The sequence below is a fragment of the Hemiscyllium ocellatum genome, chromosome 24 (genome assembly GCF_020745735.1).
Source record: "Hemiscyllium ocellatum isolate sHemOce1 chromosome 24, sHemOce1.pat.X.cur, whole genome shotgun sequence".
Classification (NCBI taxonomy): domain Eukaryota; kingdom Metazoa; phylum Chordata; class Chondrichthyes; order Orectolobiformes; family Hemiscylliidae; genus Hemiscyllium; species Hemiscyllium ocellatum.
In genome coordinates this window covers 35,652,658-35,679,828 of record NC_083424.1, presented here as the reverse complement: position 1 = coordinate 35,679,828, position 27,171 = coordinate 35,652,658, and the positions used below count along the sequence as shown (strand labels likewise).

Sequence of the window (27,171 nt, the reverse complement as noted above, 5' to 3'; positions counted from 1 at the left end):
TTATTTCTTCAAAAAGCTCAATCAAGTTTGAGACATGATTTCCCACCACAAAGCCATGTTGACTATCCCTAATCAGTCCTTGCCTTTCCAAATGTATGTACATCCTGTCCTTTAGGATTGCCTCCAACAACTTGCCCACCACCGAGATCAGGCTCACTGGTCCATAGTTCCCTGGCTTGTCATTACCACCCTTCTTAAACAGTTGCACCACGTTTGCCAACCTCCAGTCTTCTGGCACCTCACCTGCGACTATCGATGATACAAATATCTCAGCAAGAGGCCCAGCAATCACTTCCGTAGCTTCCCACAGAGTTCTTGGGTACACCTGATCAGGTCCTGGGGATTTATCCACCTTTACGTGTTTCAAGACATCCAGCAGTTCCTCCTCTGTAATATGGACATTTTGCAAGATGTCATCATCTATTTCCCTACATTCTATATATTACATGTCCTTTTCCAAAGTAAATACTGATGCAAAATACTCATTCAGTATCTGCACCATTTCCTGCGACGCCCTTGCTGATCTTTGAGGGGCCCTATCCTCTCCCTAGTTAGCCTTTTGTCCTTAATGTATTTGTGAGATCACATATCTTGAAGGTCACAAGTTAATGCTTCCATTAATCTGAAGTATGAAGGCCGAAAAGTGTAAAAGTTTGTTTTTGATGATGACCATGGAAGAAAAGGCAATCTGGTTGTGTTACTTGCTTACTCTGGTCATTGAACATCTTTGACACTGATCTGCACTCCTGGGGTAGGCAAAACTGGCACCTGCATCCCTTCAGTTTCTCTCTGTGCAGTGGGAAACAGGTTTTTAAAGCTTCATCCTGACATTCTAGTTCGTATGCCTTGACTTCATAAGGAGGGTTTTTACACTGCACTGTGAAATTTTAAGCCAACTTTTCCTTCTGGATAGCCTTTCTCCTTTTGGGTAACTTTTACCAGCTAACCTTTACCACCTACATTTTCATCACCTTCCTATTATCTGCTACTTTGTCCCAGCAAAATTTGTGTCTGATTGTACCAGTGTGAAATATAAGAGACATATAAGAGTATGAAAGGATTGAACACTGGCAGCAGGAAACATGTTTCCGTTGATGGGTGAGTGCCGAACCAGAGGACACAGCTTAAAAATGGGGTAGACCATTTAGGACAGAGATGAGGAGAAACTTCTTCACCCAGAGAGTGGTGGATGTGTGGAATGCTCTGCCCCAGAGGGCAGTTGAGGCCCAGTCTCTGGGTTCATTTAAGAAAGAGTTGGATAGAGCTCTCAAAGATAGTGGAATCAAGGGTTATGAATATAAGGCAGGAAGAGGATACTAATTAGGAATGATCAGTCATGATCATATTGAATGGCAGTGAAGGCTCGAAGGGCTGAATGGCCTACTCCTGCACCAATTGTCTATTGAAATACTTTAAGACATTTTTCTGCATTGAGAGCACTGTATTATTGCAATTTGTAGTCGTATAAAATACTTGTTAATCAAACATGATGATGTATTGTGGTAGATTTACTTTATTGTACATAATCAGCCATAAAGAACAATTGCAGTATGTTCCCACATTTTTCGGAACAACATAGATATGCCCTGAAAACTGAAGAAATACAACTGTGCATCATCAGGTATTGCTGAATATGTCTTGAAATCATTCGAACTGACCTAAGCCAAGCTTGATTTTGGATGATTACAGAGAATCAGATAACAGAAAACTTAATTACTGACTGACATTACAAGAGTTTTGACATCAGCTGGCACCACAATGTCATTGGCTGCAACTGTACCAAATATAGTGTAAACATGCAAATTGTGATTAGTGGTAGCTATCCACCTATTAATGCAGAGCCATCCATGAATAGCGAGTGGATCTTTTGTGCTGAAATTCCAAAGATAGTGAAATGCAAGCTGTTCGTATATATCCATATTCTTCATTTCTGACAAGATTGTCATTAAAATTCAAAATATATTTTTGCATAGGGTTACATCCCAGCCTTATTACAATCAGGAAAATCTTTAGAATATCTTTTAAATATTATTTGTGCAACTACTTTAGGATTTCTCTGAGCAAAAGGGCCATGCCAATAAATTATCACTGGAAAGCTAACTGGATGATTAAAGGCATGCTACACGGCCAACACTTTGCTAGCAAGAAGCCAAAGCACATTATTTAAACACATCAATGACTTCAATCGGGGTACATTTCATAATATGTGGAATGTTGCTACATAGAACAATCTTCACACTTTCTTTGCTTAGTTTGGCTGTCCAGATTTGACACATGCAAATGTCTTACAATTAATTTACTAAAAGTGCTATGCAAATGGCATTCTCTTTCTAATTTTAATAACCGGTGGTTTCAGTATGGAACGGTCAGTGTGGAAAGATGGTAGAGGCAGGTTCACTGGAGATATTCAGGAAGGAATTAGATGTTAATTAAAAGGTATGGAAAAATCACATGAAGAATGGCAGTAAATGATGATGCTCATTTGGCAAACCACTGAAGATGTGATGGGCTGAATGACCTCCACTTGTGTCATGACACTTCTGCAATTTTGGATCACTTTCTCCTGAGCTTGTGGTTTGTGTTGCATGTTAAATGAAGAAGGAAGTTTTTTCTTTGAAATCTTCAAGTTATTGAGCATCTGATTTATAAAACACTCATTCATTCCCTTTGGTATTACAGGGTTATAACTTAATTCTAGTGGAACTACTTAAATGAGGTGAATTAGATTTTGAACAAGAACCTATCTCCAAAAGTATGTGGTCCAGAAAGTCGCTAGAAAATCAATTATTATGAATTAACATTTTGGACCAAGAAGATGAGAGAAAGAATCAAATCATTGATTTGAATTCCTATATACTGAATTTACTGTTAATTTGGGAAAATAAATATTGAATGATTGCAATAAGAAAATTAATGTATTAAACATGACTTGTTTTATATTTTCTGGAAGATGAAGGTGACCAAGCAAAGGATGAAAATGAAGCAGATAATTTGAGTGTCAGTGAAGAAGAACATCTTCCAGGATGTACTTTATTTGTGAAAAATTTAAATTTTTTGACAACTGAAGAAACTTTGGTGAAGGTATGTGTTCTTCTAAGTTCCTTAATTCATTTAATGGGCCAAAGTTAGTGGGAATTAGCACTGGAATTTGCTGTGATTAGTAAGCTGCTTTGTATTGCGCCTTTTAAATGATATCTAGGACCTCTATGTATCGCATTCTGATACATAAATCACAGTGTTAGTATACATGTATAACAAGTGGCAAGAAAGGAAAAGGAATATTGCTGTTTCTTGCAAGGGGAATTGAATTTTAAAGTAGGCAGATGTTGCTTAATCTGTGCAGGACCTGAATGAGACAACATTTGGGGTACCATTTGCATTTTTAGACTCCTTACTTAAGAAAGGATGTAGTTACATTACAAGCAATTCAGAGAAGACTCAATTTATTCTTGGGATGAAGGATTTATTTTATGATGGGTTGAACAGAGTGGAAATATATCCATTGGAAACTAGAAGAATGATAGCTAACATCGTGAAAGAATTAAGGTTCTGAAGGATCACAAGATGATTTTCCTCTTGCAGGACTCATTGTGGGTACACTTTATAAATTAGAAGCCAACTATTTAAGCCTGAAATAAGATATTTTATTTTTGAAGTTTATTAGTTTGTGGTATTATCTTCCCCAGAGAGCAGTGGGAGCTCAGTTACTTGAATATATTCAAAGCTGTATCAGTTATTTTGGTTCGTCAAGGGAACTGAATGTTATGGGAGAAGATATGAAGAGAAAGTGAAATTGAGAGAATTATGGTATAGAAGCACATAAAAGATGTAAAAGTTTTTGATTTAAGATCATGGTAATAAATTATAAAGGATTATGGCACTTAGTAAAAATAAGCTTTTAATGCTGGCAAAAATAAGTTTTGATGGTATATTTAAAAAAAAAGGTGAGAGTAGACAAACTCTAAATTTCTGGCATGGTTGTGTGTATTTCTTTCATAACTACAGCAACGTATGGCTTTTTTTCTATCTTTTGAATGCTGAATTTCTCAATAGTATACTTGAGGGCCATGGCATTCTATGTTTAATTGTGCATGTGCAGCTCCCAGAAGTTTTGCTATGCAATTTGACTTTAATGGTGGTTAAGGCTGATAGCCTCACCATTATTTTACAGGAAAAACTAGGCCATTGTTATTGCTGTTCTGTGGTACTGCTTGTTTGATTTACATGTCAGCACTGTCAGATGCGCGATGAAAAATGTGGCTGTTCTGTCGACCAGAAAACTCTGTATGGTTGGCATAAATGGCAGATCTTTCTCATTGTTACTGTTGATGGTAAAAGGAAAGAATTCTGCAATGTTTAAACAATAAGATTTATTCTGATCTTTCACAAATATCCTCCATCTCAATTGAAAGTTAAGGGGTAGTTAAGTCTTACTTGTGAGTATCTGCCGAATTGCACAGCAGGCAATTATCTTGATAGCATTGGTTTTGAGTTAAATATATGGTAATTCTAAACTTTGTAATGGAGTTTCAACATATAATAAAATAATTCTGGTCAGTGAAATTAATTTAATTTGAATTAGTGAACATGATTACTCTATTGCAACAACTGGCCAGTTGTGACAGAATATTTGACTTTTTATTTCCAAAAAATCACGGGATGGGATGTTCATACCTTTTTTTTCGGTCGTGGGACCTATGTGTCACTGGCAAGGCCAGCTTTCATTGTTCACTACAAATGCTGAGAGGACAGTTGAGAGTCAATCACAATGTGTCTGGAGTCAAATTTGACCAAGCCAGGTAAGAATGACAGACCTAATTCTCCAGAGTGAATGATAATTGACAATAGTAACATGGTCACCAGTGAGCTAATTTTTATTCAATGTTTTTATTGAATTCAGGTTTCATCATCTGCCTTGATGGAATTTGAATCCATGTCCCTGAACATTCACCTAGAATTTTGGGTGACTTGTTTAATGATGGTACCACAATTGGATTACTAGTGCAGTGACATTACCAAAAGAAAAGCTGTACAAAAAGCAGTAACATTTAATAACAATACACTTTAGAATCTGGGACAATTTCATCATCTAGTTATAGTGTAATCTCAGCCTCCAAGATTGCATCATCCAAGGTTATAACATGAAACATGCTGCTTTAATAAGTAGTGTTCGGGGCAGTGACTACCTGGTACTTGTGTGGCACAAATGCTCGTTGCAACTTAGAATGTGGTTTGTGTGAAATGAATTGCCGGGGAATTGGTAAATGCACGTACAGTTACAACATTTAAAAGACATTTGGTACGTGGATAGGAAAAGTTTAGAGAGATATGGGCCAAATTTGGACAAGTGGGACTAGTTTAGTTTGGGAAACTTGATTGGCATAGATGAGTTGGACTGAAGGGTCTGCTTCCATGCTGTATCAATCTAAGCCTGAGTGTTGTCCATGTCTTGCTTCATTTGGTACAGACTGCATCAGTATCTGAGGAATTGCAAGTGACACTAAATATTCAGCGAGCTTCCTATTTTTGACTTTGAAACTGTGGGATAGTCATTGGCGAAGGGATTAACGATAGGCTGAAGATACTATTCTAAAGAACAAATATTTCCAGAGACCAAGCTGATTTGGCCTCTAACAACCAATTGTGACCCCGAGCTCTCCTGTAAGAGGAACATGCTATGCATATTAACCTTGTTACCACCCCTCAGGACTTAGATATTTCAATCAAGTTAGATTTCATCTTTGAAACTCCAGTGGATACAAGTCTAGCCTGTCTAACCTTTACTTAAAGACGACCTGTCCATTCCAGATATTAGACTTTAAACCTAGTGCAAACTGTTTCAAATACATTTACATTCTCCTTTAAATAAGGTAACCAATACTATTCCAGATATGGTCCCAGAGTGTTCTGTATAACTGAAGCATAACTTCCCTATATATTTGTATTTATTTATTCTCCTAATAAGTGATAACTTTGTTAACTTTCCATATTACTGGCTGAACTTGCATACAAGACTTTTGTATCATACATTTACTCCATCTGCCACATTTTAACCTATTCATTTAAACTTTCTACATCTTTTTGTAGCCTCCTTACGTCCTCTTTAAAACTTATTTTCTACCAACCTTTGCATAATCAATAAATTTTGCAGCCATACTTCATTTTTATCACTTCATTTTTTAAAATTCATTCATGGGATGTATGCTTGAGTGGCTGGGCTGGCAATTACCAATGCTACTCAACAGGTAGTATTGAGCTTCCTTCTTGACTGCTGCTGGTTCCCTCACAATTCCAGGATTTCCACCCAGCTACACTGAAGAAGAGCAACGTTTCCAAATCAGGATTTCGACGGCTTGAAGGGGACTTGCAGGCAATGGTGGTTCCATGTATTTGCTATTCTTGTACTTCTACATACTCATGAGTTTAGAAAGTGCTGCTGAAAGAGCCTTGATGAATTTCTGTAATACACCTTTTAGATGGTATATGCTGCTGATAGAATTTGTTGTGGATGGACTGAACGTTTGTGGATGTGGTGCTAATCAAGCACTTAAATATTGTTAAGCTTCTTGAGTGTTATTGGAACTACACTCAACCAGGCAATTGGGGAGTATTCCCTCACACTCTTAACTTGCACCTTGTAGATAATGATGAGGTTTGGTAAGTTAGCGGGTGAGTCATCATGGATTATGAGCCTCTGACCTACTCTTGTATGGTAGTATTTACATGGCTGAAAATGTGTTGCTGGTTAAAGCACAGCAGGTTAGGCAGCATCTCAGGAATAGGGAATTCGACATTTCGAGCATAAGCCCTTCATCAGGAATGAGAGAGAGTAGCCAAGCAGGCTAAGATAAAAGGTAGGAAGGAGGGACTTGGGGGAGGGGCGATGGAGGTGGGATAGGTGGAAGGAGGTCAAGGTGAGGGTGATAGGCTGGAGTGGGGTGGGGGCGGAGAGGTCAGTAAGGAGATTGCAGGTTAGGAGGGCGGTGCTGAGTTGAGGGAACCGACTGAGACAAGGTGGGGGGAGGGGAAATGAGGAAACTGGAGAAATCTGAATTCATACCTTGTGGTTGGAGGGTTCCCAGGCGGAAGATGAGGCGCTCCTCCTCCAGCCGTCGTGTTGTTATGTTCTGCCGGTGGAGGAGTCCAAGGACCTGCATGTCCTCGGTGGAGTGGGAGGGAGAGTTAAAATGTTGAGCCACGGGGTGGTTGGGTTGGTTGGTCCGCGCGGCCCAGAGGTGTTCTCTGAAGCATTCCGCAAGTAAGCGGCCTGTCTCCCCAATATAGAGGAGGCCACATCGGGTGCAGCGGATGCAATAGATGATGTGTGTGGAGGTACAGGTGAACTTGTGGCGGATATGGAAGGATCCCTTGGGGCCTTGGAGGGAAGTGAGTGTGGAGGTGTGGGCGCAAGTTTTACATTTCCTGCGGTTGCAGGGGAAGGTGCCGGGGGTGGAGGTTGGGTTGGTGGGGGGTGTGGATCTGACGAGGGAGTCACGAAGGGAGTGGTCCTTGCGGAACGCTGATAGGGGAGGGGAGGGAAATATATCCTTGGTGGTGGGGTCCGTTTGGAGGTGGCGGAAATGACGGCGGATGATACGTTGTATGCGGAGGTTGGTGGGGTGGTAGGTGAGAACCAGTGGGGTTCTGTCTTGGTGGCGGTTGGAGGAGCGGGGCTCAAGGGCGGAGGAGCAGGAAGTGGAGGAGATGCGGTGGAGGGCATCGTCGATCACGTCTGGAGGGAATCTGCGGTCCTTGAAGAAGGAGGCCATCTGGGCTGTGCGGTGTTGGAACTGGTCCTCCTGGGAGCAGATGCGGCGGAGACGAAGGAATTGGGAATATGGGATGGAGTTTTTGCAGGGGGCAGGGTGGGAGGAGGTGTAGTCCAGGTAGCTGTGGGAGTCAGTCAGTTTATAGTAGATGTCTGTGTTGAGTCGGTCACCCGAGATAGAGATGGAAAGGTCTAGGAAGGGGAGGGAGGAGTCTGAGACAGTCCAGGTGAATTTCAGGTCGGGATGGAAGGTGTTAGTAAAGTTGATGAACTGTTCAACCTCCTCGTGGGAGCACGAGGCAGCGCCAATACAGTCATCGATGTAGCTATCACCCTCACCTTGACCTCCTTCCACCTATTCCACCTCCATCGCCCCTCCCCCAAGTCCCTCCTTCCTACCTTTTATCTTAGCCTGCTTGGCTACTCTCTCTCATTCCTGATGAAGGGCTTATGCTCGAAACGTCGAATTCCCTATTCCTGAGATGCTGCCTAACCTGCTGTGCTTTAACCAGCAACACATTTTCAGCTGTGATCTCCAGCATCTGCAGACCTCATTTTTTACTCGAGTATTTACATGGCTCTCCACTTCAGTTTTCTGATCAGTAATAGTGGGAGATTCCATGATGGTGATGTAACTGAATGTTATGGGTTGATTTTTAGACACACTGTTTTTGGAGATGTTTATTGGTTGTCTCTTGTGTAGCACAAATGTTACTTGCCGTTTGCCAGTCCAGACCTGGATCTTATCTAAGACTTGTTGCATTTGGATATGTTTCAGGATCTGAAGAATTGCTAAACATTGGTGATTGCACAATGAACATAATAAGGCAGCTGAATATAGTTGGCCTCAGACAATACCCTGATAAATTCCTGTTGAGATGTCCTGGAACTGAGATGTCTGATCTCCAACATCCACAATTATCATCTTGTGTGACTCCAACAAGCTTACCCATGCACCCCTAGATTCCTGTTGACTCCAGTTTTGCTAGGCTCCTTGATTACATGCTCTGTCAAATGTAGTCTTGATGTCCAGTGCAGTCACTCTCCCCTTATTCCTCAACCAATATTGCTAAAATAGGTTGTTTTATCATGAGCACATTCTATTTCTATGACCTTACTGTGTGCAAGTTATAACCTTGCAACAGTGATTATACTTAAAATACTAAACTCACTACAGAATACTTTGGGATATTTTGATATCATGAAAGGCATTATGTAAATGCTACTCAGCCTTCACCTCTTGAGATATATTGAGGGCTTGCATGATTCTGTTTGGAAGTAAAATTTCTAAACACTACCTAAAGCAAGGTACACAGCAATGAAATTATTAAAAATAAAAAAAATGATAACCTTTGTTTCTCCAGAGATGTTGCTGATAGGTTAAAAATACAATAGAATATAAACAAAAAATGTTAAAATGGTTATAGTCTTCCAGGTACGATCTTTCATTCTCACTGCCATGACACTTTAAAGCTTTATGTTTGACCAGATTAGCCATCCCATACTATATCACTTGACTAGCTTTGTTTAATTAAGCAATCATTTTAAAATTTTATTCGCACATCACCCTCTGTTAATCCTTTTACTTTTATTAATTATTGAACATGCCATATAGAGTGATTTCTCAGTTACCTAGACAAAACATGTATTTAAAATATTTTGACTCAGTTAAAATTCTCAAACAATGGCTTTCTATTCATAGTTTGACCAAACAGTGCCTAGGGTTAAAGAATAAATTTCAGTAATTGTTGTCCAATGAGGAATGAATCAATAAACTCTGTAGGCACACCCACATTGTAAGGATTTTAAAAATGTAAATATGCCTAACGAATTATGTACAAATTAGGGTTAAAAGTGCATAATATATTTGGAGGAAGCCAAGCTGACAACAAAACATCATGCTTAACAGTAAGTATATTGATCATAATAGAGCATTTATATAATGGCCTTAACCTTGTCTGCCATCCGTACATAACAATATGGCCCGCGTCCAATTTTATGACTGAAGCTGGAGGAGTGCTCTGTTTCATTTGTTCACTTGGCCACAGCATAATATTGAAATATTTTGCTCAGTTACTGAGAAGACCAATTAAATACTTTATGTATATTAGGTTTCGCATGATAAGAGCTTTCACCCAGTTTCTTTAATACTAGCAATTTTTTTCTGATCTAAAATAGAACGTATTCAATGTACAGAATTGTTATAATGGAAGTGTAAAATGTTTATATCTCTAAATAGCCCAAAACACTAATGCACATGCTTATAGTTAACAGGTAAAGGATAAAACAAAGCTTCGACAAAAGAGTCTGCGTTCTGAGGAAGATCACTCAATCAGAAATGTTAACTCTGATTTCTTTCCACAGATGCTGCCAGACCTGTTGAGCTTTTCTAGCAATTTCTCACTTTGTTTCTCTCTGCAAAGATTGGCTTACTGGAAAAGCACTTTGTTCAGTGAGTTTTGGTTCTTGAAGGGAACAAATGTCAGCTCTTACAGTCTGTGGTTTGATAGACTCATTGATAAATTAATAGACTTGCAATTATCTTTGAAGTCTTGGCAATCACAGCTTGCTCAGGAAATAAAATATTAAGTTCTTCTAGAATTGGTTCTAGAAGAACAATTATGTTTCACCCTCTTCTCATAAAAGAAGTGCTTTCACAAACAGCGAGAGAACAGATGGATGAACACACAATGCTATAGAAACTCAACACATCTGGCAGCATCTGTGGACAGTGATACAGAATTAATGTTTTGAGTCCAGCGTGACTTCTTCAGAATTTCTAAAAGTTCTGAAGCATCTCCATCATTCTGTGTTTGTTTCAGATTTCCAGCACCTGCACTATTTTGCTTTTATTTGAGACCATTTGATTAGCCTTCCTCACAGACTTGTTATTGTTCGTACTAATTCCAGACAAACTAGAAACTCTCGAAGGCAATCACTGTTCAAAAGCCCCAAAAGGAGTCTAAAAACAAAACAGAGTTAAAAGCTTATACTCCACAACCATCTGATGAAGGAGCATCACTCCGAAAGCTAGTGCTTCCAAATAAAACTGTTGGACTATAACTTGGTGTTGTTATTTTTAACTTTGTACACCCCAGTCCAACAGCAGCACCCCTAAATAAAAACAAGAAATTATCAGAAATCCCACAACTTCCAAAAAAAATGCTTGAATGTCCAAGGGCCTTTCAGTGATTTTCTTTTGTCTCTCTAAACCTGAGCTAGTAGCTAGGGAACCCCTGAAAATAAATCAATTTTTACACAATCCTTCAAAATCGAAGTCAAGTTAAGTATTATTGTTGCGAAGGCATAGATTATGACATATTAGAGCAGATAGAAGTAGATTTTTGGGGAGGCTGTTAGAAGCTAAGAAACTAGGTAACTGGAAGAATTGCTCCAAATGAAAGAGCAAAGAAAATAAAGGCTCCAGGGGTGGGGTGGGGAACGGGACTCAAGGTGTTCAAGAGAGATAAAGGAGGAGGGTTAGCAGCATTAGTTAAGGAGAGCATTGCAGTTTTGAAGAGAGATAATACCTCAGAGGGTTCAAAGACAAAATTGATTTGGCTAAAGCTAAGAAACAAAAAAAGCTGCAATTGCACTGTTCGGTGTGGTTTGTCGACCACCAAGGAGTGTGGAGAATGTGAAGGAAAATACCTATTTAAAAAATACAGAGAAGTGCAGCAGTGATAATGTGGACTTTAATTATCCAAATGGAGATTGGGATAGTGGTAGTGTAAAAGGTAAAGAGGGCTGAGCATTGCAAGGTTGTGTTCAGGTAAATTTTCTCTGACAACGTGTCTCACAAGAAGGGTGGCTCTGATACTTGGAAATGACTTACGCAAAGTGGTTAAGTGCAGGTTGGTGTCTTGTTTCTTGATTTCTGCACAGTGCACAGTGGCTCAGTGGGTATTGTGCCAGGGACCCCTAGGTTTAATTCCACCCTCTGGGAACTGTCTGTTTGCGTGCTCTCAAGTCTGCATGGGTTTCCTCAGGGTGCTCCAGTTTCCATCCACGATCCAAAGATGCGCAGGTTAGGTGGATTGGTTGTGTTAAATTGCCCAGAGTGACCAGGGATGTGCAAGCTAGGTGGATTACCCATGGGACATGCAGGCTTATATGGATAAGGTCGAGGTTTGTGTCTGGATATCATGGTTTTTAGAGGGTCATTGTAGACTCGATGGGCTGAATGACCTCCTTCCACACTGTAGGGAATCTGTGATTTATGATTTTATGATTCAGTGCCTCAAGGGCCTTCTACCCATGATTGAAGTTATACCTGATGTCCAAACATATTGTCTGTCTTGGTCAGGGAAAGCCTTTTAACTCTTTCCAAGCCACAACTCATCAAATGTTCAATTACATGTTACATTCTAGGCTAGGCAAGGCTTATTGCTAATTGTTTTGAGATGCATAATCCATCTCTGGTTTGTAGAGTAGTGGACGTTGACTGATGCCACCTCTCATTATCCACTGGCTAGTTCCTTAAATTCTCAATAATCCATGGTTTAATCCTCTATTAATTTTTACTATTGTCACTTTAGGACATTTTATAAATATAAAGTCATTTAGAATGTACCTTGGCTCTTTGTTAAAGAAAAAGGAGGCAGTAGCAGTAAGCAACGATTGATATCCTTGAGCTCATAGCTGAATGTTTGCTTGATTAGTGAAGCTCCTATTAAATCAGATGCTTATCACTGATCATTTGCATTTTCATTTGAGACATCTGTTATCTGATGCGTTGATTTGTTTCTGCTGTGTTTGAAGGCTTGGAAACACTTCATGTTATCGTTTATATTTGAAAGGCAAAATTGATGCGGAAGATCTGAAAATACTGATACAGAAAATACTAATCTCTACAAATTATTATACATTGTATATTGATATCTAAAGAAATGTACAATTACAAACATTGTAACAAAGTTAACTACTGCAGAGATTACATTTAGTCAATTGCTACACTTCTAAACAACGTAGACAGCTGTGGTTATGATTTCTTGATAAGAGCTAACGATCTAGAAATATACTACCTCTGTCCTAATCAACCTACACATAAGCTAAGTAGAACCCCCTCTTCCTTGCAGCTATAAACTCTAAAGTATCAGATTATTGTCTTCACTTCTTGAATTCCCATGATGCACTTATTTGTCAAATGAAGCAAAATAAAATCACACTATCAGAAGCTGTTGGAAAGGTTCACCAAGTCTGGCAGCCTCTATGAAGAGTTAACATTTTAGGTCCAGTGACTCTTCCTCGGAATCGATGGTAGCTAGGAAAATGTCAATATATATGCAGAACATAGGGTAGGGGCAGGGGGTAAGGAGTAAGTGGTAGGTGGGGATAGGGCCCAGACTGAAGAATAGTTGGACAGACAAAGGAGTTGATAATCTGTCTAGGAGAGTGAATAACTGATAATGGGTCTGTCAGTGACTAACAATAGGTAGTATGCAATGGCAGACTGTGATAACAAGATCTGGTATGTGGGGTAAGGGGCTAGGACATGGAAGAGTTCAAACCCTAAAATTATTGAACTTGAAATTGAGTCCAGAGGACTGCAGGATCTCCAAGTGGAAAGTGAGGTGTTCTTCTAACTTGCGCTGAGCTTCACTGGGAGCACTGCAGCAGGCCTGAGCAAAGGAACAGGAGAATCTACGATTCGGGCATAAGCCATTCTTCCTGAACAAGGGCTTATGTCCGAAATGTCGATTCTCCTGTTTCTTTGATGCTTCCTGACCTGCTGCGCTAGACTGTGTGAAGTACAGGTAAAGTGCTGCTTCACCGGAAGGTATATTTAGGGTCTTGGATACTGTGGAGGAGGAGGCAAATAGGCAGATTTTACATCTTCAGTGACTGCAGGGAAGATGCTGTGGGAGGGGTACTCTGAGTGAAGGAAGAGTGAACCTGGGTGTTCTGGAGGTGACGGTCACTGCAAAAGGTGGACATGGGAGGGGAGGGGATTATGTGTCTGGTGGTGGCAGTGGAATGGCAGCTGATTATCTTCTGGATGTGGATGCTGGTAGGATGATATATAAAGACAAGGGGAATTGCTGTTGTGGGAGGAAAGAGAAGGGGTGAAGGCAGGAGTGCTTTGAATGGGTTGGACCTAGTTGAGCAATGTTGGACCTGTCGACAGTGGTGCTGGGGAATCATCAGTTGAGGAAGAAGGTGGAAATTTTGAAGGCTCCATTTTGAAGTTGGCCTCATCGAAACATATGTGATGGAGACAGAGGAACTGTGAGAATGGAATGGGGTCTTTGTAGGAAGCAGGGTGCGAGGATGTATAGTCCAGGTAGCTGTGGGAGTCAGTGGGTTTATAGTGGATATTAGTGGCCAGTTAATCCCCAGGAATGGAAACAGATGTCGAGGAAAACGAGAGGAGTCAGACATGGACAAGGTGAATGTGAGGGCAGTGTGGAAACTAAGCGAAATCTGTGGTTTCCAAAAGACTTGAGTAAATTTAGAGCTCATGGAACATAAAGAATAATAATACCATAATATGAAATTGGCTGAGTGACAGAAAACAGCAATATTTAATTAATATTTTTCAGGTTGGAGAAAGGTTTGTAGTGAAGCTGCTCAGGCATTAGCACTAGGACTGCTGTTTTCCTGATATATGTTTATGAACTACACCTTGGTATATAAGATACAACTTCAGTTTACTGACAGAATAAACTTGAAAGCATTGTCAGCTTTGAGGTGAACAAAGTAGAACTTAAAAAAAAGACAAGTTGGTGAATTGGTGGCAGATGAAGTTCAGTGCAGATAAGTGAGAGATAATACAACAACAATCTGCCATTCCTAGATGTCACAGTAGAGCGAACAGCCAATGGACAACTTCAAACCAGCATCTACAGGAAAACAACACATGCGGACCAAATATTGAACTACAGAAGCAATCATCCCAACACCCACAAACTAAGCTGCATCAGAATATTATTTCAATGAGCCAACATACACTGCAGCACAGGAACTACACAGAGCAAAGGAAAATCACTTATACCGTATAGTCAAAACGAATGGGTATGCAATGAGCATAGTCTGCCGATTTCTCAGTAACAAACCCAAACAAGCAGACAAAACATGTCCAGAAACCCTAGCCACTCTCCCCTACATCAAAGACATCTCGGAAATGACTGCCAGACTACTCAGACTCCTTGGCATCATGGTAGCCCGCAAACCCACCAACACACTAAAACAGCAGCTAATGAGCTTGAAAGACCTGAGACAGACAACAAGCAAAACTAATGTCTTTTACAAAATACTGTGCAAGAACTGTAACAAACGGTACATTGGACAAACAGGCAGAAAACTAGCCACTAGGATACATGACCACCAAGTAGCCACAAAACGACATGACACTCTCTCACTCATGTCCTTGCATACAGATAAGGAACGGCACCACTTTGACTGGGACAACACTTCCATCTTAGGACAAGCCAAACAGAGACATGCTGGAGAATTCCTAGAAGCATGGCACTCCAACTGGAACGCTATCAACAAACACACCGAGTTAGACCCCACCTATCACCCCCTGAGAAAAAGAACAGGAAGTGACTTCATCACAGGAAATGACATCACCACCCCAAAGAAACCCAAACATATAAATAAAAAGCAGGAATCACGTACATTGCTTCGCCTGAAGACCACTGAAGATCTTACTAGTAGGGTGACGAAATATCTGGAAATGAACCTCCCAGCTCACTGAGTAAACTTACATCCAGAGAGATAATACATTTTGGTAGAAAATCTGGAGGGATAGAATAATATAATATAGCGCTCTAAAAGGTGTTGGAGCAGAGAGACTTAACTGTATGTGCACATAAGTTATTCAAAACGGCAGGGCAGTTTATAAATTCCTGCTTTGGAAACAGAACCACTCTGACTCAAGGCTGGCGTACAAACAGACTCTATCCTCACACCTTTAATGCATTGTCTGAGCTACGATGTCACTTTTTAAAACATAAAACTTTGTTATCTTGCGAATGCGACTTAAAAGGATTTCTGGGATTTACATATTCATGAACAGAAACTTGCAACCCATTCTGAGATGAAAGACTTGACAGCAATCAAGGTTTTTCAAGTCATTGTTTCAGATGCATGACAATGTAATCTTTTGCTGTCAACTGTGTCGTATGTTGCTGTTCCACAGCTTCCTGATGAAGGAGCAGTGCTCCAATAGCTAGTACTTCCAAATAAACCTGTTGGATTATAACCTGGTGTTGTGTGAGGCATCTCCACATCATACTTCATGAAAGGTGTGAACTCATTGGAAGGAATACAAAAGCAGTTTGCAAGAAAAGAACCAGGGTTGAGAAACCTATTTTGTGAAGATAGAAATTTGAATTTGTATCTTTGTTAGGGAGAAGACTAAGAAGAGATTGGAAGGTAGTTTTTCAAATTTGTGAGGGGTTTCTACAGAATAAGAGGGACTCGGAAGAATTTGCAATGTGAAAAGTACTTTTCCACAGAAAGTTAGGATTCGAATGCGCTGCCTGGAAGTATGGCGGTGGTAATTTCAACGGAGACATTCAAGGATATTAAATGTTTCTATTCAAATCGTCGATGTGCAGAATTACAGCGAAAAGGCAGGAGATTGGCACAAAGATATACAGAGGAACCTCGATTCTCCAAATATCAATTACCCGAATTTTGGATTATTTGAAGAAGATCTCACGGTCCCAATAGAAACATTACATCAAGGAGATGTTTCTAACACTGATCGCGCCTTTTTGTTAAAGTGAACTCTGCTTACTGAAATGTTGCTGAGAACAATCCACGTCGTCGATGGGAGCCCAGGCACCCTCTCCAAATTACTGCCTGCCTGCCCTCTCTTTCCCCACACTTTCCCTGGGATGTACCCAAACTTCCCTCCCATGGTGTCCTTTAAGGTCCCTTACAAGTGTGTGTCTGCTCGGAAGCAGAGAGAGGGAGTGAGGCAAGCAGAACAAGGAGAGAGGGAGTAAGGCAAGCAGAACAAGGAGAAAGGAAACTTCAGAAAACTCCGAGCCTCAAAGGAGAGGCATTGAATCAATTACTGAATAATCAGTTATCCAAATTAAATAGTGCCTGTATATCTCCTTTGGATAATCGAGGTTCCTCGGCAATGTGCTTTCAGAGAGCCGGTGCTGATGTGAAGACTTCAAATGGCGACTTTCTGTTTCGTAGCAATCCTGAGAGGTGTGAACACAGCCCATCTAAGATGGACAAAGGAGAGGAAGTGTATAAGGAGAATGGTATGACCAAATTTGGTAAAAACTGCAGATAATCTTAGGACAGGTGAAGGAGAGATTTTCTTTGTCACAGTCACAGATAAGGGCCACTTTAATGCTATGACAGAGTCAGAAACTTAGTTGGAGCAGCTCAGATATTGAGTTGCTGGAAAGAGAGTAGGGAATTGGGTTGTATCACTTTTTTTACAGCAGTATCGATGGTCTGCTCAAATTTTTGTGAAACTGCTATTGATACTATCTATACAGTATAAGATCAGCCATAATGAAACTTGCAAAGGAACAAACTCCTTTACAATCTCTTATTAAACAGATTTTAAAATGTGCGCTCTCAGTGCATTCCAGAGTTTGTTTAAGTTGTTCTGAACAAAAGTGTTTTAAATAATGTTATATGTTTAGTGGAAACTGTAAAGTTATTTGTGTCAATTCAGACACTTTTACCCAAGTTCCCAGTTTAGAGTAGTTGTGCCCCACACAGGGATATCTAAACCATTATTGTTTTTTCAGAAAATTGGAATAGTTGAAAGGCCAGCAAATAGATTAAATCTAATTCCCTATGCATCAAGGAATCTTCTAATGTTTCTTGAGTATAATCAATACATATCTGCATCTCTTGCACAACCACCTGATGAAGGAGCAGTGCTCTGAAAGAAGTGCTTCCAATTAAGTCTGTTGGACTATAACCTGGTGTTGTGTGATTTTTAACTATCTGCATCTCCCTAGAGTAGTGATTCCAGATTCATATAACTTTAATTGACATTTCTCCTGGTTGCATGCTTTGATGGTCAATGCCTTATTGAGAAATTGTGACCTAGAGTTTGAAATTTCCTTGACCAGTGATTTTCTCAGCAACTACCCTGTCAAAAACATGAAGAATTTTATATGTGTCAACTAAATCATACTGATTTTGAGCCCCAGAGGATACAAACCTAGCCTACTCAATTCCATCCTCGTAGAACAATCCCCTTATTCCATGAACCAGGCTAGTAACAGAGAAAAAAGTGAAAGGCTTAGCGCATACACCAATTCAAGCCTGCACTGTCATTTAATTTGATCACGGCTGATCATCCAGTTCAGGACCCTTTTTCTGATTTCGCCCCATACACTCTGATTCCTTTATCCCTAAGAGCTATATCTAATTCCTTCATAAAAACAGTTTTAATGTTTTTGGCCTCGACCACTTTGTGTCGGAGATAATTGTACAGGTTCACCACTCTGACTGAAAAGTTTTCTTCTCATCTCAGTCCTAAATGGCCAACAGTGTAGTTTTAGATCTGTGACCCCTTCTTCTGCACTCTTTAGTCTTTGAGGCCATCTTTCCTGCATTCTCTCTGTCTTTTCCTGTATTGTAAGTTTTTATAAACTTTGACCATTTCCCATATTATGGTAAGTTTGTTTAAATGTGCATCTGCTGCTGTGGAGCTGTTCTCCTAAAGTTCCCTGAATTTTATACACTTTGAATTCATCATTGTAACTGTTTAATTTTTAGACATTTGACAAGTGTGGATCATTGAAGAATTGCAGTATATCGAAGAAGAAAGACAAAACAGGTGAAGATTTCTTAAGTATTTCATTTTTCAGTATATTATCTTGCTTGAAACTTCAGAGTTTGTTCACTTAGTGAGCAAAGACAGATTTAACCATGTCTCTGTTAGAATAGAAAGTAGTTAAGTGATTGGCATTAATTGACCAGTTAACTGGGTAGATATAAAGGGAAATAGTGTGTAGGATGAACTGTAAGACTGAGTCATTAACAAACTCTTCCCACCATGTAAGGTGTCTTTATTTCTGTCTCATTGATTGGCTTGCATCATTTTCTTTTCGTTTCTCACTTCTTCCAACACACCAGTCCCACCTATTACACTTGATATCTACCCAGTATATTGCATCTTTTCTGAAGGGGAAAAAGGAATGTTGCTTCTTACTAGAAACAGGATTAGACACAGTTTTCTCTTTTGAAGGCTCAAGAGTAAAAGGAAGATTTGGATAATATGTTAATATTTATGGACAAATTGTATGAGAAAGACAATGGATTAAGTGCATTTGCAAAATGTTGAACTTTAGATAAATTTAGAAAGCTGAGCATTTGTTCCATAGAAGAATATCAAGTAGAATTTAACCGACTTTATTCAAGATTGAAAATGTTCCATGTGGCAATTCCTGAATCAGTGCTTACATTTAAATTGTTCAACTGTGCCAAAGTGTGAAACACGGAAAGACTCCTAGTGTTATCTAGGTTTAGGTGTTCACAAAAGAAATACACTTTTGAGGTAAATATCAGCAGCCTTAAAAAGCAGACCAAATATTGTTGGAATATTGCATGCAATTCTGGTCTCCTTCTGATCAGAAGGATGTTGTGAAACTAGAAAGGGTTCAGAAAAGATTTACAAGGATGTTGCCAGGGTTGGAGGATTTGAGCTATAGGGAGAGGTTGAACAGGCTAGGGCTATTTTCCCTGGAACATCGGAGGCTGAGGGGTGACCTTATAGAGGTTTATAAAATCATGAGAGGCATGGATAGGATAAGTAGACAAAGTCTTTTCCCTGGGGTGGAGGAGTCCAGAACTAGAGGGCATAGATTTAGGGTGAGATGGGGAAAGATATCAGAGACCTAAGGGACAACTTTTTCATGCACAGGGTGGTACATGTAAGGAATGAGTTGCCAGAGGAAGTGATGGAGGCTAGTATAATTGCAACATTTAAAAGGCATCTGGATGGATATATGAATAGGAAGGATTTGTAGGGATATGGGCTGGGTGCTGGCAGGTGGGACTAGGTTGGTTTGGGATATCTGATCGGCATGGACGGGTTGGTTCGAAGGGTCTGTTTCCGTGCTGTACATCTCTGTGACTTTAAGTTGCTCAACGTGAGGACGAGCTCACCAAGAAGAGGAAGGTGGTGGTGGATGGAAATGGATCAGGCCTTCTTTCTAGAAAGATGTGGAGGGCCCTGAGATTATCCTGATGAGGGATGAACATGTGAAGGGATTGTATGTCGATGGTGAAGAGGAGGTGAAGAAGAGGATATTGTCTATGAACTTGATATTTTGAAACCGATGTGAAGAAATAAGAATGTCAGTGCGGAAGAACTGGACAAGAGAAGAAAAAGAATGAGTCAAGATGGGAAGAAATAGGTTCTTTGGGGCAGGAGCAAGTCAAAATAATGGGTCAGTCCAGGCAGCCCTGTCTGTGGATTTTGGGGAGAAGATAAAAACGGGTTGTACAGGACTGGGAGGCTATCGATGGAGAGATCCCTAAGTGAGATGAGGTTGCTGATAGTCATAGACACAATGTGCTGATACTTGATGGTGGTGTCGTGGTCCAGGGGAGATAAGAGGAGGTGTCAGAGAGCTAACTCTCTGCCTTCGCAATATAGAGATCAGCATGCTAGACAATAACAAAACCATCTTTGTTGATTGGCTTAATGAGAAGGTCAGGATTTGATCTGAGATTCCAAAGTGTGGTTAGTTCAGAGGTAGGTGGTTTTGAATAGGTGAGGGGGAGATTAAGGCTACCATTGACATTTCAACAGTTCTCAATGAGTGGGTGAAGCGTAGGTAAAAGGTCAGAGGGAGAAATGCGGATGCAGGACAGTATTGGAAGCTGGTGAAAACATTTGTAGGATGCGGGGAGCACTCCTGTGCAGGAAATGGATATGGGGGTGCAAGTGAAAGAACAAGTGTTCAAAGTTCATGTCTAGTACAAATTTTTTTGAAGCGAGCATGCGGTGGGGTAAAATTAAGACCTTTGAACACATAACGTTCAGCATCAGAGTGCCGAAGTTCAGAAGGGATGCGAAATACTCCATAAAAGGTGAGCCAAGGAAAAAGGGTGAACCAGAGGAAAAGGAGGGATAAAATATTCAAGCGGGATGTTAGTATCTCAGAATTGTTATAGCTTGTATTCCTTAATGCTTGAAAGAAAGAGAAAAGATTTCTTATTAAAACATCGAATGAGTCAGACAATGAAGTGGAACTGGGGGACAGGACACCTCTTAGACAGTGTGAAATGGTGCTAATGGAGAGAGAGGTTAAGAGTGTGCATATGGTAGCACATAATACTGAGTGTGGATCTCGAGATGTGCAAGAACAGCTGTCTGGGGAACGTTGTACATCAGAGGTACCTGTGATCCTGGGTGGATTTGAACCCCGAAGGATGAAACTTCTGTCAAAATTCATTTAGGAGGAGTCTGAGCCAGCTACTGAAGGGAGGTGTGGCTATGGAAGCAAGTTTGGCAAAAACTTCAAATAATCCGAGAGAAGCCAAGGCTTCATGGATGGGAAGAAAATTTAGAATGAAATCTGGTCAGGAAGAGGAGCAGAACAACTTCAAGCTGACCTATCATAAAGGAATGCGGCAGTGAATTAGACACTGATAAAATTTTTTTTTAAGAACTGCAGGTCTGAAACAAAAATCTGTGGGAAGAAAGCAGAGTTAATGTTCTGAGTTCTGTGACTCTTCTTCAGAACCGACAGTAGCTAAGAAAAAGAAACAACAAATAGTTGGAGGCTACAGTCCATATATTTCAGGAGAAATTGCTTCAGTAATGAGTGGTCGTTCCTCTGCTTGCAGAGTGCCTACAAAAATGTGTAGTTGTTCACTTTGAGAAGAAGAGTGTTATTTAACTAGAGAAAAACTGCATAAAGCTGGGGATACTTGTACATAAAACACAAAGCTGGTACACAGTTGCAGCAGGTAATCTGGAAGGCTTATGGAATTCTGGCTCTTAATTCAAGGGGATGGAGTATAAGAATAGGGAAGTCTTCCTGCAACTGTATAAGACTGTGAGACCATGTAAGGAGTACTGTGAGCTATTTTGGCCTCCTTATTTAAGAAAAGATAGTTTCATTGGAGGCAGTTCATAGAAGATGCAGTAGGATGATCCCTGGTATGGAGGGTTTGCTTTATGAGCAAATGTTATAAACAGGTTGGCAGTACTCATTTTAGACGAATGAGAGGTGATCTCATTGACACAATCTTGGAATCTTTAGGGACTTGACAGAGTAAATGCTATGAAGATGTTTCCACTCATTGGTGACTCTAGGACCTGAGGGAGACACTCTGAACAAACATTTGCCAATTTAAGACTGAAATGAGGTGAAATTCCTTTTCTCAGTGTTGTGTGTCTGTGGAACTCCTTATCACAGAGTTGTTGGGGCAAAGTCTTTGTGTTTATCTAAGGCTGAGATAGATAGATACTTGACGAGTATGGGAATCAATGGTTTTGGGGCAAAAGCTGGAAATTGGATGTATGAGATCAGCTATGATCCTAGTGAATACCGGAGCAGACTCGAGGGGCCAAATTTCATACTCCTATTCCTATTTCTTATGGTGGTCTTACAGTTAGTTCCATTTTACCTGTGTTCTTGAATACCTTGCATGCACAGAGAAGTGCATTTAGTGAGGTCTAGGTTTCAGATAAAATTTAGCAAGCCTTACACAATTTCATAAGGATATCATCAGTAAGTTCTAATCCAGGAAACGTGGATTGCAATAGAAGAGGACTGATAGAGTAGAAAGGTCAGGTTATTGGTAGAGAGGGGAAAAAGAAAGAAATTTTGCAGTATGGCAACTAAACTGTAGGGGTGCATTCCTCAAAGCAAATTTGCATTGATTACACACTTACAGAATCCAAACCTCTGACTGTGAATAGCCCTCTTGAATTGTTTGGTGACATTTGAATTTCTGATTTTTATTTTTGTTTTGAAGGTTCTCTTTTATCAATGGGATATGGTTTTGTGGAATATGCAAAATCTGAGTCTGCTAACAAAGCACTAAAACTGCTGCAGGTAATCATACTTTTGAATTATTTATGTGGAATAGTATTTCAGGTATCTTTTCTATTTATGTAAATCAAGTTGTAGAGAATGTATATTGAACTTAGTTTTGTTAGAGTAGCAAATCGTTAGGATTTTAAAATTCTGTTTTAAAGTAATATACCTGTAATTTCAACCTGTAAGATAATGTTGGCTTTATTGCCATTTGTAAACAAATCTGTGTCAAGCTGTGATACGTTGATATCTAGTAATTCACATGTAATGGTAAAATAGTCAAGGTGCAGGTTGGTGAAAATAATTATATTGGATTGCAATTCATTGTATAATAGCAAATGATAAATTAGTAACTAAACTATAATACACACGCCTGGAATGCAAAACATATTTGCAAATTATAATTGGCAGGATTTTAAGAATTCTCCACAAGTGAGATAAGAATGGTACATTTGTGAGGAAAAAAAGCAAACTTAATTTGTCACATTCTAAAGAAGCTATGGTTATATTGGGAACTTTTAACTTTGCGATATTTTGAATAGTTGCAATAAAATCTTTTCAAATATCATTGATTATTGCATTGAAATTTTGTAGATGAAATGTTAACATTTATATCGTGCCTTTCAGGATCTCAGGGTGTCTATAGTCACCAGTGAACCCAGTGAAGTTCTTTTGAAATGTAGTCAGTGCTAATGGAGCACTGATGATGTAATTTCTACAATAGTAGCATCCTTTGTGTTTCAGGCAGCAGCTCACTCTTCCCAGCCAGGGCAATAATCTCATCCGCAGGATTAAATTATTCTTTGATTCTACAGTATTAATGGGCTGTCTCTCCCCTTTGTGTTGTAGAAGGTTTTTCTCCCGACCTGTCTATCACATTGCCCTTCGCTAGATTAAGATGGGTCCTGGTATTTGTATGTATTCCAATCATAACTGTCTGTTTGTGTGATCAAGTGATTACTTTTTTTCCTGTTTGATTTGCTGTAGCCAGTCTTGCTTCAATGTTAAATGATTCAATTTTAATATGGATACTTCAGTTCTCCCATCCCCTTGTTGGTGTCTTGAGCATTGTGACACATCCCTATTTCACTCTCAATTTCTGTATCGACTCTTCCTGCTACAACAGAGGGAATTTTTATTTTGAGAGAAAGATTAGGTTGGGTCTGCAATCGATGATGTTTAGGAGAATGAAATATGACCATATTGAAACATGTAAGATTCTCAGAGATTTGAAGAGAAATATGGAGAGGTTGTTTCTCCTTGTGGGAAAATCTAGGACCAGAGGATATTGTCTCAGTGTGAGGGGTCCCTCATTTCAGAGAAATTGGGAGTTTCTTCTCTTGGAGTTCGGTGAATCTGAGGAATATTTTACCTTTTGCAGGCTGTTGGGATCGCGTCATTAAGCATTCTCAAGATCGACACACTTTTAATCAGTGAGGGAAGCAAAGGTTATGGGGAAAAATCAGGAAGGCAGTGTTGAGATTTATCAGATTGGTTATGATTTTATTAATTCGCAGAGTAGTTTCAATGTGTCAAATGGCCTACTTCTGCTTTTACATCTTATGATCTTTTACTGTCAATGTGACACAATTTTATTTTCATTCCTGTACTTCTGATATACAATGGTAGCAAATTATGATTCTTTACAGTTTTATGAAGTAAAATTTAAGATATTCAGATTCCAAGAATGTTTGAAAGTCCTTGTCATTCTTGGAAAGGATATTTCAAACAAGATAAATGCCATAATTGTGCAGAAGAGAAAAGTATTTCTCATCAGAATTTACAAATTTTCAGCAGAGAACAGAAAAATACACTAATATAGATCCAGCATATTGGGCACTATTGCTGCAAATGCATACTTTCTCCAACTGCCTACTGTCTTAATGGAGATCGGCATTGTTTTCAAGAAGGGTGAATCTTGTAGTTTTCATTCACACTACTAAAAATTTATTTTTTCAGGTGGAAGATTATTTTCAAACTTCTCGCCTCTTGTTAGACTGCCAGTGACTCAGTTTTCTCAGCTTCCAGCATAATTCATGTTTAACTTGTCAGCTTATGCAGTCTGACACTGAAACAAATCATACATGTAAGAAGGCTAGTTTTAACTATCTGGTAACATATTGTGTACTGAGGAGACTCTGAACTAGTATACTCATCAGAGCTTGACTGCAAGTATGCAGTAAATTAGTTCATGGTTCTGTAAAACTTAATGGTGTTTCTGGCAAATATATTAAAGTTGTAAAACTGTCGCTGTTCCCTTGTTTTATCTGGATATTATACTCTGCAATATTTAAAGGTTTTGTTTAAAATTCTTATTGCAGTTCTCAAGTGATTAAATATGACTTACTTTGTCTATATGCTTATGACATTTACTTGGACTTTTCTTTTCTGGAAATTTAGCATTGTATGGTGGATGGTCATCAACTAGAGTTGAAGATATCAGACAGAGCTACAATGCAAGTATTTTGGCATTATTTAACATTGTTCTATTAAATGAATTGAATTTATCTACTTATTTTGAACCCCAAGCCAAATATCAAGCATTTGATGACATACCTGTTGTCCAAGCACTTTGGATTTTTAGCAAGAAATTTGGTGTTTTTGCTTCTAAGCAGCTATGGTTACGTAACATAAACTGAGTATACTTGAGTTTAAGACATCTGCTAAATTTGAAAAAGAGCTTTACGTTTTCAGCATACCATTCAATGCATTTTGGTGGGAGAGTTTATTTCCAAAGTTGTACAAAATGAAGAATAGAGAGAGTAAATGCAGAGGGCTAAGGATCAATCTCTTAATGTTGTTGGGACTTGTTTCGGAAGTAGTCATGCATTGTAAGAATATATTTGAAATGTCTGACAAATGTATAAATGCAAGTTTCAAGTACTAAATTAGAAATTATGGATATTTATTTCATTGGTCTATGATGTTACCTAAAGTGAAGTGGGATCTAATAAAGCACAGCCAGGAGCCCATAAGTACCATTGTTTACAAGTCCAAGTGACAGGAGCAATAAAAGAAGCTTTAATTCAGGAAGTTAGCAAGAACCATTGATTTAATGAAAATTTGTGTATTAGAATGAACTTCAACGGAGCAGCACAAAGGTCTTGGGTGTTTATGGAATGGTCATGGTATAAGTCATAAGTTCTGGCAAAATCTATGATAATAGTGGTATGCGATAGTACAATGATGTGGGTTTTCAAGAAAATCTAGACTACTTTCACAACGTAATGCTACTTGAAAGGATACTTTTCACTTTTGGAGACAAGTTTTTTTTCTAAAGCGCAATTAAAGTATAGATAATTATGTAGAAAACTCAGTTTAACAAAGTTATAGTTAAATTTTAATGCTAATAAAACTTAACTTTACACCAGCTTATGCTGTACAGTAGCTCTTATAACATCTGTTTGAGGTGATTTTACAAGTGCACTTAATTTTGAATTGGATAACTTTGTACCAGAGTTCCACTGCAAAATTTGCAGTGTTATGAAACCAGTAATTTCAGTGTGCCTATTGCATAGCCAGTATTAACTATTAGAGAAAGCTGTTAACTGAAATTGCTGTGTGAGTATGCAAAATGTTGTATTTGATAATACAGAAATCATTTTACAAACACAATTGTTTTAAAATCACAGTTTGCACTTGTGTAACTAACAATAGCTTTTGTAATTGATATAATATCTCTATGCAGGTCAGCAAGCACCAAACTACTTGGGCATAAATGAGCACCCTGAGGACTTGCACTTAGAAAGTAATCACCAAATTCAACATTAGTTGGGTTTCCACCTCTTTGTACTTAGCTGTTGAGGAAATTCCAGAAAACATGAAATTGCAAAACATGTACGTGATATTTTTCTCCTCCACGTTTAATTTGAGAACAACATTCACATTAGGAATTAACTGCCCTGAAAAATCATTGAAAAGTAGGTGAGGGCATGTTACGTCTTCCACATTAAAAAAATTTCCCACAAGTCTGACTTTCATTCTGATTTTGCCATGTCATTAGATAACTAAGGGAGGTACTTATGAGTTAACATTGATATCTCTTTGAACGGGAAGCTTTGTTCTCGCACTGTAGCACGAACATTCCAATCAAAATGTCTTCCAAACTGGTTTTACTGTTCTTGGGTTTATCCTAGTTTTCTACGTTGTGATGTCCAAGCTTTAGAAGCATTAGGAACATAACAAAATGATTTTTGTATGCAGATCTGTGAATCCAACTAGAAAATTCCAGAAAACAAGGAAACAAACAGTCTCCAAAATCCTGATTCGCAATATTCCTTTCCAGACAAAAGTGAAGGAAATCCGTGAGCTTTTCAGGTAAGCCTTTTCTGCTCCCATTACCATCCACCATTATTAATTTCCTAAGGCATTATCTGTGCTCAATTGGATAACATGAGCTTTATACCCATCTTG

General features: G+C 39.2%; 1 protein-coding gene across 1 annotated transcript in view; it reads left to right on the top strand.

Moving 5' to 3' along the window:
- rbm19 (RNA binding motif protein 19) overlaps positions 1-27,171 on the top strand; it is a 248,632-nt gene that overhangs the window by 62,742 nt on the left and 158,719 nt on the right. The window contains exons 17-21 of the mRNA XM_060843698.1: positions 2,951-3,081; positions 18,479-18,539; positions 22,697-22,776; positions 25,159-25,214; positions 26,962-27,075. Of these exons, the coding sequence (XP_060699681.1) occupies positions 2,951-3,081; positions 18,479-18,539; positions 22,697-22,776; positions 25,159-25,214; positions 26,962-27,075 (442 nt within the window). The remainder of the gene's footprint in view (positions 1-2,950; positions 3,082-18,478; positions 18,540-22,696; positions 22,777-25,158; positions 25,215-26,961; positions 27,076-27,171) is intronic.